Below are 13,036 nucleotides of genomic sequence, written 5' to 3'. Positions count from 1 at the left end.
GGTTCAGACTTTCAAAAGTCTGTAACATTCAATGACACACAGTGGCATGTTAGTTCTAATACTTTATCTTTAAAGATGAGGGGTTAGGAAAGACAATTACACTATAACAGCTTTTACAAACTTTTACAAAGTGAGCAGTTCAACAACTGCAGGATGAACAGCACATTGTTACAACCACATGGTCCATCTGAAGAGATGCTTAAATTAAGTTCTGCTTAAATGGCATGCTGAACACAACACTTCTAAGAACATTTGATTTAGCAGCTATGATGAACAATAACAATTACTCATTCATAAACAGTATATTAAAAAATACTGGCGGTGAAGAGGAAGCAAGAGTTAATTAGACTAAGAGTTAATTAGACTAAGAGTAAGGTAGCTGTGGAAAGTATTTATTATCCATTTAAGACTTGTAGACACAAAAAGCAAAAGGCTGGCGGTGCAGCATAATGCAAACAGACACAGACAGTCATTTCAGGAGACTCAGGGACACTTTAGTCACTTCAGGAGACTCAGGGACACTTTAGTCACTTTAGCAGACTCGGGGACACGTTAGCCATTTCAGGAGACTCGGGGACATGTAAGTCACTTCAACAAAACATGTGGCATTTTTTTATAAGCATTTTCCATATGTGGTATTGCATTCTGATTCAATGAGCATTCTGATTTAGGTTAAACAGTCAGGACAGATTTTTACTACTGAATATAGTTTGAGTGGCATTTATTATGTATTAATAATTAAACCACAGCTTTAAGGCACAAAAGGTCATAAGGTATTGTCCTGTCTTTCATATTGAGTGTTGCTTCAGAGCAGTAGATAATCACTGAAGAATACTTGTGCAAATAAACATTTGATTTGCGCATCAATTTGGGCAACACTTGTAAATGTGGAAATGCAGCCTTAGACCTTCACACAATGCAAACACTAGAAGTAGAAACCAGGAAATACAGAACAAATGTAAGTTCTGGTGCTTAGCACGTTTGCCTCTCAGCACTGGGGTCTTGGGTTCAAGTCCCTATCTGAGTGGAGTTTCCATGTTCTCCCTGTGTCTGTGTGGGTTCCCTCCAGGGTCTCCGGTTTCCTCCCACATTCCAAAGACATGGAGATTAGGTAAATTGGCGTTCCCTGACAAATTCTCTCTGAGTGTGTGTCTATGTTCAATAAAAAGCAGTTGTCTGAGTGTGTGTGCTTGTATGCCCAGTGGTGGATGGTGCTCTGTCACTAGGGTCTGTCCTCTCTCCCCTTCCTGAACCCCATTCAGTCCCGCAGGGGGCTGTGGATCCCGGTAGAGAGTACGCTGTGCGCAATTGGCTGCCGCTTCTCGCCTGTGTGTGATTGGTTGTGTAAGACTTGTACCTGTGTTTAAATTGTAAAGCGATCTTGGGTATCTTGAAAGGTGCTATATAAATTGAACATACATTTATTCATATATTTTCCCTTTGAATGCCCAGGTTTTATGTATGCACATGTTAACAGTAGAAAGAGTTGCACAAATATAAATGTTGTTATGGTCTCCTCCTTAATCTGCTGCAAGATGTCAGCAGTGTCACACTTTTAAACTCATTTGAACAAACCCACTAATCTTCCTTGCAAATGCTTTATAGATGAGATTATAATTATTTGTTATTTATGTTGAAAAGTAAAATAAAATAATTAAATTAATTATTTAATTAAATAGATGGACTTTTTTGTTATTTTGGACAGTAACAAACTGTCATAATCTGGCAGATCACATCTGTGTTCATATCTGTTGCCTGGCAACACAGTGGTTCCTGATTTGAAGGCTCATGCATCTTTAAAACCCCATTTTAAGTAACACACTGAACAAACAGTGGTTTGTCACAATGTAATAAAATATAATACTACTCTCCATCTCTATGCTGCCCTTGTCAGAGACAGAAGAGACCACATGTTTCAATGTGGAAATGTGAAACCAGACATGCTTCTAAAGAAAACCAAGAGCTGCTAAACCACCACAGCAAGAGCTGAACATTCACAACCACAATGCTCATTTTACCAGGGGTACTGCTTTCTTGTAAATGGCCTAAAAGAGAAAATAAATAACATAAATAAGTTCAGAGCAGGCAGGGTTCTGTGTATTTATGTAAATATATCTCAGTGCACAGATACTGCTTTAATTGACAGACATTGCTTTGGGAACCTGGAATGATCAAGTGTGGACCTTTTATTTACATGTACTGTTGTAGTGGCAATCTGTATTCCTCCTGATACCGTGTCAAAGATGTAATATAGAGGATGTAAAATATCCCATTACCAATAGAGCTCCATCAGAGCTTCACATAGTGCAGTGCTTGCTCTTTTCATTCCAACAACTACAGGATACATCATGAGTTCTTCTCAGGTGTCATCATGTAGGTACATCATGAGTTCTTCTCAGGGGTCAACAGGTAGGTACATCATGAGTTCTTCTCAGGGGTCAACAGGTAGGTACATCATGAGTTCTTCTCAGGGGTCATCGGGTAGGTGCAGCATGAGTTCTTCTCAGGTGTCATCAGGTAGGTACATCATGAACTCTTCTCAGGTGTCATCAGGTAGGGACATCATGAGCTCTTCTCAGGGGTCATCATGTAGGTACATCATGAGTTCTTCTCAGGTGTCATCAGGTAGGTACATCATGAGCTCTTCTCAGGTGTCATCAGGTAGGTACATCATGAACTCTTCTCAGGTGTCATCAGGTAGGGACATCATGAGCTCTTCTCAGGGGTCATCATGTAGGTACATCATGAGTTCTTCTCAGGTGTCATCAGGTAGGTACATCATGAGCTCTTCTCAGGGGTCATCAGGTGGGTACATCATGAGTTCTTCTCGGGGGTCATCAGGTAGGTACATCATGAGTTCTTCTCAGGGGTCATCAGGTAGGTACATCATGAGTTCTTCTCAAGGGTCATCACGTAGTTACATCATGAGTTCTTCTCAGGGGTCATCGCGTAGGTACATCATGAGTTCTTCTCAGGGGTCAGCAGGTAGGTGCAACATCATGCTTTCTTCTCAGGGGTCCTCAAAAAGGCTCCTCCCTTCATCTGTTTTGTTGAATTAAGCCCATGACACTTCCAGACGGTTAAATGAGGTCTGGTGTCCCTGACTCACACCCCTGCAACCTTTTAAACCAATTTTTAAACCAAGCCATCCCTCTTCGAGCATTATGCCACTAGCAAACACAACCAGAAATATCCATGATGGCCTTCCTAGCGACTAAGACTATACCCAGCCCCATTGGACAAAGATAGTACAAAGACTTCAAGGTTTTGACTTGGCCTCCAAATTCCCCTGATCTCAATCCAGTTGGACATTGGTGGGATGTGCTTGAGTACCCAGTCTAATGCATGGAGATCCCACCTTAAAAAGAAATAGCTGCTAACATCCTGGTGGCAGATACTACAGGAAGACTTCAGAGGAGTCTTGTAGTCTTTCCAGGTCAATAAGAATCGTTTACAGGTAAGGATGAAATGGTAGATTTTTATGAAGGCTATACTGTATACTTGTATACAAATAGCTCTTTAGACAGTGAAAAATAGAAGCTCTCTGGATAAAAAATCAATCCTGACATGGACTTCCATTGAGTTTTCCAACAGTAGCGAGATCCAACACCCATTTAAATATGTTTAGAAGTGACTCAGCATGATGCACTATTTTTGTCACTGGGACAACCTCATTTGTGGAATATCTAATAAAATCAAATTTATCTCAGTATAGAATCTGTTAATCCAAGACCATCACTGCAGTATAATAATCCACATGTACACAATTTTACATTTCTGTATGACAGCACAGCTATATGTATGCCTTTAGAAGATCCATCTCAAATGCAAATTAGACTGGATATAGTAAGATTACACTTGTATTTCTTAACCAGTATTTCACAGCATGTCTGGAGCAGATGAAGCAAGTGGTCAGTGCACAAGGAGGCCTCTAAAATATAAGAGCCTTATTCACATATTTGACATGAACATGGGACAAACCTCTTGTATTCTTTCATGGAGTTCAGAATGTCCAGAACTAACCTGCTAATCTCTGGCCTTGAGGTACTACCACAATTATGGACCGAACTCCCAGGGAGGATACGTACTGATGAGCATGCAGAAACCTTCCCAGGAGTGTTGAGTAAGCTGCTCTATCTAACAGTGTGATGCGTGTTGCAGAGCGAAGGACGAGGCAGTGTCTTCAAATTCAGGTAAATATGAAGCAGAGAGACATGTTACTATGACTACTTAGCGCACTGTTTCTTACCTGGTTTTCTCAAAAGTTATATATTGCAATCTGTAAACATTCACAATACAGGACTGCATTCCTAAATAAATTCCTACATTTATCCAACAGCTTCCATCCTGCCGGTTTCATTTCAGAAGCAAATTTAATTCTGCGTCCAGAATCAGGAGGGTAGTAGAAACGAGCTGACCAACACGTGGATGTTCTGCATCCACATTCATCTTCTGTGCAGTTCAAAACTCAGAGGTGCACACATCATGCCCTGAAACGCATGATAACTAAGAGCTTCAGCCACACAGCTACAAGTCCTCAAACACTCAAATGCTTTTAAATTCCCCACAATCACTCACCCCCAATCAAAACTTTACGACTCTATACCAAAGTTTCTCCTGGAGTCTCTCCAAATGAGGACACGGGAACAACATTTGACCAAAAACTTTATTCTCAAGTCAGACTCTACGCACAGGTGTGTGTGGGGAAGGGGTCAGAGTTCACGCGCTCTTGGCCGCTCTGGAGCGTTTCTTCTTAACCACCACGGGCTTCTGGCTCCTCAGAATGGCACTGGCACGTCTCAGGGCAGCCTGAGGAAGAGGAAGAGCGTGAGGAAGAGCACAAAGAAGAGAGGAACCATCTTTTACTCAAAGGTCCAACTGGAACAATTCAAGGAAAAACATTTTCAATGTTCAACAGACTTAGCAAAAATAAAAGTGTGTGTATGTGCTGTACAATGAATGCCATCACATCACTGCCATGATGTTGACTGTGATCCTCACCATGCGGAGGTCCGGCCTGTAGTTGTTTCTCCGGATGATGTTTCTCAGGCGGTTCAGCGTGGTGCGAGAGTTCTTGTTGATGGTAATCTTCTCGTACATTTTCACAGGCTTGCGCTGACCTGAGACACAGATCGCTTCAGTTAGAGGAAAATAACTCCAGAACAAAGCAGCTGAATTTAACAAAAGCCATTCAACACAATGTAAAATATTTACGATTTATCTTACTGCGCGCACACAAGCTGTGCTTACAAAAATTAACAAAGTAGGTGAGCACGTGCAAGAGTACAAACTACGGCACAATACCAGGGGCCACGAGTTCACTTACAGCGTATGAACCCATACGAGTTTCATCGAGACTCAAAAATGAATTCAGCCCATGACGAGCTGAACAAACTAATTTCACTTCACGAGGTGAAAAGCAGGAGGAGGAGACAAGACCGCTGAAGTTGCAGTTCACAAGTAAATGTGGTTTACACAACAACCACAAAAGCTAACTGGCTGTGGATTCCGAAGGACTGGCCAGAGACCCCCCAAACCCTCCTCTGCGCCAACCTAATCCGTGCGTTAACAAACCCATGACCCCTGTGTACAAGTCTCCTAAGCATCAACCAGGTTTCATGGTCCATCAGATGCAGTCAACAGTAATGCTGAGGCCTACTTATTTTCGATCACAGAAAAGCTGCATTTGAAATGGTGCTTGTTTAAGAACTGAACTTGAAAGCAAATCAAATGTGAAATTGGTTTACAAATCATTTTATAGCTCATTTAAATGGCTTTTATTACATTATTTATAAGTGCATAAACACTTTAGTGGTGATATGATCGTCAGCTCCATTAATGTTCTCAAGAGAAATTTATGTGATCTAGTATCATCAAACCAGCAAAGGAAGGCGACTCAGACTAGATCAGTGTCAAAGGCTGGCTACCTGCACGCTTCTTCAGGACGACGACCACGCCCTTGCCATCAGCAGCCTGCTCAACACCGACCGTCTTACGGTGGATGAGCCCGTTGAAGCGGAAGGTGTTCCTGGCCTTCAGGTTATTCGGCTCCTGAACAAAAAGCAATACGATTTCAGCCGAACAAAAAACCAAAAAATAATTATTCATTGGTTTGAGATTAACTGATGTACATGATTTCAACCCATTTGCCTGTGAGCAATGAGTAAGGAACCTAGATGAATTACATGAATCAGATGACAACACCACTACTGCATTAACCGTTTCATTAACAATTTACTGCATTAACAGCATCAACATTTGGTCAGTTGCCAGTGTTCAAAATGCTCAAGATCACCAAAACAGGAAAGAAAGACCATGTATGTGACTTTAGGCAGCCATGGGTATACAGCAAGTGCAGGTGATCAGAGGTGCGCAGACGTGTGTGAGCAGTGCTGGTTACTCACGGTGCTGTAGGTCTGTCCGTTCCTCTTGATGAGAAAACTGGAGTTGTTCCTGATTACCATCCACTGCAGGTGAGACGACATGGTTGCGTTCCTGGGGAGCCGAGACACTGGATCAGTAACAACTCAAAGCGCACTGATCTCGATTCTACAGCGATCAACTGTCAAACAATCCTCACGCAGAGTAAAACGGTGTCAAAACACAAACCTAAATGTCCCAAAGAGCATAAACTGCCAACTATGTTCACACACAGAAAAGTCAATTCGTATGCATAAACTTTTAACTTTTTGTCAGCTTATTTATCTGGATAAAAGGCGAGATAAACCGCATGTTACACGTCCAGTGGCATCCAGGGAACTATTTTACTACTCTGGCCTACACATGTTGTCCATAACAACTTTGGCTAGCTAAAGTTATTTACAGAGGACAATGTAATGCTTTAACTTAAGGTCAGTTATGATCTGGAGGGAATTGGCACTAGCTACACCCCTGAAGAGATGTTCTCCGTGAGCATGGTCAGATAACGACGGGTCACTACAACCCGGGGGAGCCGCATCAAGGCCTTGTCGGCGTTTCGGCGTACAATTCATAAAGATAAAAGGCATCACATCGCCTTCTCATTTATGAATAACTCTTATGGCTTACGATTCACGTATATTTGGAATTAGTAATTAGGTACACAAGGAAATTCGCTTTTTTAAGCGCACGAAGCGTAACACAAGTCGACCACGTTACCTTTTCAGCGGAGGAAGAGAAAGAAAGAATGAGCGCCGTTTCCGGCAAAAACTTTATAGATCATTGCGCATAATAAAAATAAGATAAAATATCATTAGTAACATTAAACATCTGTAAATGCAGAAAAGTTATGGTTTACTCTTTAAAACTTGTTTTGTACATTAAGAATGTATAAATACTGTAAGAATTATAAAATTAAGAAGGATCTATATCTGTGAATCTTCGTGCGGAAGGACATTGCGTAAATGTGTTGCAAATAGCTTTGATTGCGTCATAAAACGGGGTCGTATACGTCAATTTCGAGCGACGATTTTTCATCATAACAAAGTAAACCTTGAACATCAGTTGGCTATCTATCTATTTTTCTGCTTTATAATTACTTATTAAACCACACTGCAGTTGTTGGTGCTGCGAAGCATATGATACTTGTAGAGTATACTTGTAGAGAGTTCGATCCACTTTCTGCAAATGGCCGCAGTGTCTCGTAGTGGTATGGGGTAGTGCGAGCCTGATGGGCTGTGAGCTGAAAACGCACACACACACTTTAGTGATGGACACTGAAGAGGACCTGGAGTCGCTTGGCGAGAAACTGTATGATCTGATTTATCTTAAACACTCCGACATGGCTGCAAAATTAACAGGTGGAGCCTCGCAGCAATATTGTTAGATCTTGGCTTGCATGCGTTAGGATAAAGACTAAATTAAACATAATAAAGAATGTATGGTTTTGATTGCATTTATGATAAGGCACAGTTGTTTGTCTATGATTCATAAGCTGATATGTCATGGATCAGCAGTGGCATATCATGAGTGTGTTTATGAAGTGCATTCTCTAATATATACAAAGAAAAGTATTATAATTTCTGGTTGGCTGAGTTTAGTGCTGGATGCTGTGACTGGTTGTAGGTATGCTGCTGGAGTTACCGAGAGCTGTGATTGGTCAGATGCTTCAGGATGAAGCTCTCCTAACTAAAGCACTGGACAGGGCTCTGACAGCCCTGCATACTGACAGGTAACACACACACACACACAGCCTGGAATTAGAACTATAACTATAGAACTATATTAGAACTATAAATATGGACTTCTACTAGCTGGGCTGCCCAATGGAGAATGGGTTCCTTTTTGAGTCTTGGTCCTCCCAAGGTTTATTCCTAATCCTCACTAATATAGGGAGCCACTGTCGCACCTGGCTTGCTCATTAGGTATCTGGTCCCATGTGATTGTAAAGCTGCTTTGTGACAACATTTATTGTAAAAAGCGCTATATAAATAAATTTGACACACAAGCCTGCATCCTGACATGTAACACACACATACAGCCTTGTAACCTGACAACAGAACACATGCACAGTCCTGTATTCTGACAGCAGATAAAACACACTCACTCTCACTGTCTTGAAACCTCCCATGTAATACATGTGCACGCACACACACTGACAACAGGTATTGTACACATGAAAGTTGTACTCTGCCCTGCTGTTTGATAACATGTAACTCGCACATTCACTCACTTATCTGACAACAATAAAACAGGTGAAAGAAATATGCACAACCACAAATTATCTCTTTCACATACACACACACAAACACAAGTGTAATGTTAAATAAATGTGCTGTGTTTGTCTGATCTCTTGACGTCAGTACATTGCCATCACAACCTGAAGAAGCAGACTCAGTGTCCTCGGACTCTCTGGGTGATAAACTCTTTGACCTCATCGACCTCTACAACACTGGGCACACTCAGAAAATAACAGGTCATGAGTCCATTCATTTTTCTGATTCATTATACCACACATGCATCATCCTTGTACACTTGCCAATTATTGGCTAGAATCTGACTGCTTGTCTTTTAAGTCGCTTTGAAAATGAACCGGCCTTGCTCTGTGAACTTGGCAGGTATGCTATTGGAGCAGAAAAAGGAGGCGGTGCTACATCTGCTTTCAGACCCCGCCTTGCTGGAGGAGAAGATCAAAATGGCCCTGAAAACTTTACAGGAGTGAGCGTGTGTTTTTATTACTGCTCATCAAATGATCACAACAGAACTACTTATACAGTATACATTTGACTGAAGTACACATTGCTAAACACAACTCAGTAATGCCAGGGGAAGACATATTAATTGAGGGTCAGGTTTGAATTGCAGCAGGGTAAAGTCAGTGGTGTCTGTGAGTTTTTAGTGGACAGAAGATTGCAAGGTGATTGAAGCTTTACAACCTCACATACCTAAAGACAATATGTCACTTCTTACAGAGACTTTAGTGCCAGTCCATGATTTTTGCAAAGACTGGGGACCTTAGAGGTTCAGTATTTGCACAACTGCAACTAGATGCCATTTGAAATTTTTTCATACACCTGCTGGAGATTTCAAATGAGGCTTTTGAGCACAGCTGGCCAGCAACAGATAAGTAATAGGTGTCAGTCAGACTTCAGAAGAGACCCCTGCCCGAGCTGCGTTTGTGAGTGTACTTTCACAATGTCACCACTAGGCGGCACCAGGAGGAGCCGGACATGAGTGACAGCTCTGACAAAGAGGAATTGGAGGCTATGGGGGAGAGGCTGTTTGTCCTCATACAAGACATGGAGCCATCCCACTGCGCTGACATCACAGGTGAGCTCTTCAGGTGTGTAGTGGTGAACTGTGTGTGTTTATATATAGCTTAAGGATGTATTTTTCTGTAATGTTTGTAAAATAGTGTGGGTTTATAATGCATGGTGATCGTGTGTGTATGTGTGTAGGGATGCTGTTAGAAATGGACTTTGCAACTTTACAGCAGATTCTGTCTGATCGGACCATGCTGGAGGTCGCAGTGCATCGGGCAAAGAATGCTCTGGTACACACACAGTGTCTAGTTATAACTGTATTATCTTCCCTGTGATATTCCATTATAACATCAGTTTCAGTCTGAAGCTTCTGCCTGTAGAAAACGTAGGCTTTAGGCCATTAAATAAAATTAGACATCACCATTTCCCATTGGCAAGCACTTTCCCACCTAGTCAAACCATTGGGTAATATTTGTATTCTAAACAATTGTGGTGTCTAGCTAAGCTGTATTATAAGCATAATCTGTTTTTTTAATATGTATTTTTTTTCCATAGATTATTTCCATTGACTTTTTAAGCAGAGGTTTTGTATTGAAACTGTAAATTACACTACTGAAATTAAGTTACTTGACTCTCAAATCACAAAGTTACTATTTTGTACACCATTTTATATTTAATGTAATAATTTACTTTCTTCCCAATTACTTAAAGGAGTGTGTATAATACTGCTGTATAATGAAGTTTGTGTAATTTTACCTGTTACGCTGATTGCGTTTCCTGCTGTTGTCCACAGGATGGCGCTTTGACTCAAGCTCAACTGGAGACCCCTTAAGAGACTACACGAGCTCTAGTGACCTGCATGCGCAGTGAAGTTGGCGAGAGGAGACTTGAACGGTCGTGGGCGCCACGGACAGACTCGCTTCAGCAGGAACTGTGACAGTGTCGTTGTAGTCCTGTGTGTCTTAAAGCATGAACACTGCTAATACACACCTTCAATTAGCCACGTTTAGACACCTGTTGATATCATCGTAGTTAGGGCATTCCAAGTCACGATAAGAATCTTATTTGCCTTTATTTAAACTCCCGAAACAGGCGAGATACATTTCATTAAGTAGATCACCAAGACCTGTGTGGGTGTTTATAATAAACTACAGTATTATACAGTTATAAACTGTAGTTGAACAATAACACGTAAAACAGACTTTAGGATCAGCAGTTCTGAACATTCCGTTGTTAAAACTCGAAGAACTATAATGTACACACGATCCAAAGGGTTAAAGAGCTCAAAAATATCTTTATTTTCATGACTTCGTTTCTTTCTCGTCAGCAATTGTACAGTCCTAAACACAACGGGAAAGTCCGCGATCGCGCCGCGAGAGCGCGCCGCGCGCTCCTCTGGAACGGCCCCTCCCCCCACCAAAAAACATTAAAAACGACCCGTTACCAGGGTAACGAGACCTACAAGAAATAAACAGGAACAAAAAAAATTTGATGAATCACAGCAGAGCGAAAATTAAAACCATTAGCAACCGGGAAAGAAATCAAAAATGAAGTGAACAGAAACACGTGGGCGATTCATGAATTTTTCTATAAATCATATGTACTAAAATGCTTCTGTTGGTGAGAACAGGTTGGATCAGAGGGAAAGGAGAGTAGCGTACATTACTCTGACTACAGCTCATAAATACTTATTCTGATATACAGACTGTGGGGATGTGCCGATTTTTAAAAAGCTCTGCTCCGTCAGAAAGCTGCAATAAATATCTAGAAATATCATTTCAATTAATCTCACCTCACTTTTACCACGACAACAGGCTAGATGCTCACACCTCCCCCCAGCCCGCACCACACGCACACACAAGTTCATACAAACCGACAGGGCTGAAATGCATTTGTAATTAGGTCTGGCTAAGCAAATCTAAATAAAGTTATTGCACTTAAATGTTACACGGTTCCAATCAGTGGAAAGCAATCCTGTCAGGTCAGATCACAGGGAGGGAGGGAGAGAGAGAGAGAGAGAGAGAGAGAGAGAGAGAGAAGGGGATTGAGACAAAAGGGTTTGCCTCTTCAGACCATCATACAGTCCATCAGTACAAATACATGGAACTAATTTAGAGAAGAGTGATGGCGACTGTGGAGGTGGCAGCGACGATGATGATGACGATGGTTGCGGTGACGAAGGCTGGGAGGTAAGGCAGTGGCACGCTGGCCAGCACTGAGTCCGGGGAGGAAGTCAGTCTGGTGGGAGCTGGCACCACAGTGGCCCCCGGGGGGGTTATTTCAGTTTGGGGTATTCCCTGTGCCCCATCCTCCCAGGACGAGAACGAGCTGCAGGAACAGCCTGGGGGGGGGGGAGCAACGCACCAACAATGTTCAAAGACATGAACACTCCAATGAACCTCAATCTAATTTATTTACTTGTACATTATTCTACGTACATACACTATATTGCCCAAAGTATTCGCTCACACATCCAAATGTGCTCACCCATCGGAATCACTTCCATGGCCACAGGTGTATAAAATTAAGCACCTAGGCACGCAGATTGTTTTTACAAACATTTGTGAATGGGTCTCTCTCAGGAGCTCAGTGAATTCCAGCGTGGAACTGTGATAGGATGCCGTCTGTGCTCCAAATCGTCGTGAAATTCCCTCAACACGCGTGACAAACAGCGCCACTCGCATCAGCGCCACTCAAAAAAAAAAGACGACTGCAGTGGAGCCAAAGACGTCAAGGAGCGGCAAGGAGCTTACAAAGTTTACAAAGACCAAAAGCTTCCCAAGTATGGGGTTAATAAATTGGCAGATGAAAAAAAGGTTGTACACTATGGAGATCTTTAATGGCGTATCATGGCAGCACCAGTGCGATGCACAAACACCGGTGCTCTTCTGGAAGATGGGCCACCAGAAAAGGCAAAGCCAACGTGTTTCTATTCATGTTTTACCGTTAGTAGGGAAGGTTGACCTGTGTCGACATGTCCCTTACGTTTAATTTTTGCTATTATTTTAAGCACATTTCATTGTGTATGGAATGTTATTTATACAACAAATAAATGATTTTCTTTCTTTCCGTCTTGCTCTTCATACAAGACAAATTCAAGTGAATCAATTCCTACAAAGCAAGGATCGCTCACCAAAATTTGCAGCAGCTCTTACAGAGAGTGTCTTTAACATGATCAAAGACATGAGACCCCTGTTAATGGTAGAATATCGGGGTTTTCGTGTTATGGTTAAAACATTCCAAAAACATACAGGCTACATTCTCCCTAAAAGAACATGCTAACATGATGGAGGAGAAGTAGGAGGATGAATACCAGAAAGTCAAACTTGCCATCTCTTCATCCAGTTCCATGATCA

At 41.8% G+C, this 13,036-nt stretch overlaps 3 protein-coding genes across 8 annotated transcripts in view; 1 reads left to right on the top strand and 2 right to left on the bottom strand.

Moving 5' to 3' along the window:
- Nucleotides 1-4,648: 4,648 nt before the first annotated feature.
- rpl28 (ribosomal protein L28) lies at nucleotides 4,649-6,531 on the bottom strand. The gene is made up of 4 exons (XM_076980425.1): nucleotides 6,405-6,531; nucleotides 5,928-6,051; nucleotides 5,002-5,120; nucleotides 4,649-4,809 (listed from the first exon to the last, which is right to left on the bottom strand). Exons 1-4 carry the CDS (start codon nucleotides 6,483-6,485, stop codon nucleotides 4,720-4,722), a joined length of 414 nt encoding a protein of 137 aa, XP_076836540.1. The 5' UTR covers nucleotides 6,486-6,531; the 3' UTR covers nucleotides 4,649-4,719.
- Nucleotides 6,532-7,426: 895 nt separating this feature from the next.
- Nucleotides 7,427-11,397, top strand: LOC143482321 (uncharacterized). 3 transcript variants are annotated; one of them, XM_076980668.1, is made up of 7 exons: nucleotides 7,427-7,728; nucleotides 8,044-8,149; nucleotides 8,781-8,893; nucleotides 9,036-9,135; nucleotides 9,626-9,747; nucleotides 9,876-9,970; nucleotides 10,474-11,397. In XM_076980668.1, the coding sequence occupies exons 2-7, from the start codon at nucleotides 8,046-8,048 to the stop codon at nucleotides 10,510-10,512; spliced, it is 573 nt and encodes a 190-aa protein (XP_076836783.1). In that variant the 5' UTR covers nucleotides 7,427-7,728; nucleotides 8,044-8,045; the 3' UTR covers nucleotides 10,513-11,397. The 3 variants fall into 3 exon arrangements, with proteins under 3 accessions (XP_076836783.1, XP_076836781.1, XP_076836782.1); XM_076980666.1 differs by having other exon boundaries at nucleotides 7,427-7,778; XM_076980667.1 differs by having other exon boundaries at nucleotides 7,427-7,778; nucleotides 9,626-9,760.
- The window catches only part of sec16a (SEC16 homolog A, endoplasmic reticulum export factor), a 27,983-nt gene continuing 25,896 nt past the window's right edge, over nucleotides 10,950-13,036 (bottom strand). For all 4 annotated transcript variants that reach the window (XM_076980662.1, XM_076980665.1, XM_076980663.1 and 1 more), the window contains one exon: nucleotides 10,950-12,021. In XM_076980662.1, coding sequence (XP_076836777.1) covers nucleotides 11,956-12,021 — 66 coding nt within the window. In that variant the 3' untranslated portion in view covers nucleotides 10,950-11,955. The remainder of the gene's footprint in view (nucleotides 12,022-13,036) is intronic.

The sequence above is a fragment of the Brachyhypopomus gauderio genome, chromosome 18 (assembly GCF_052324685.1).
Source record: "Brachyhypopomus gauderio isolate BG-103 chromosome 18, BGAUD_0.2, whole genome shotgun sequence".
NCBI lineage: Eukaryota > Metazoa > Chordata > Actinopteri > Gymnotiformes > Hypopomidae > Brachyhypopomus > Brachyhypopomus gauderio.
Note: the sequence above shows the minus strand (reverse complement) of the source record. Positions and strands in the feature narration are given on the sequence as shown.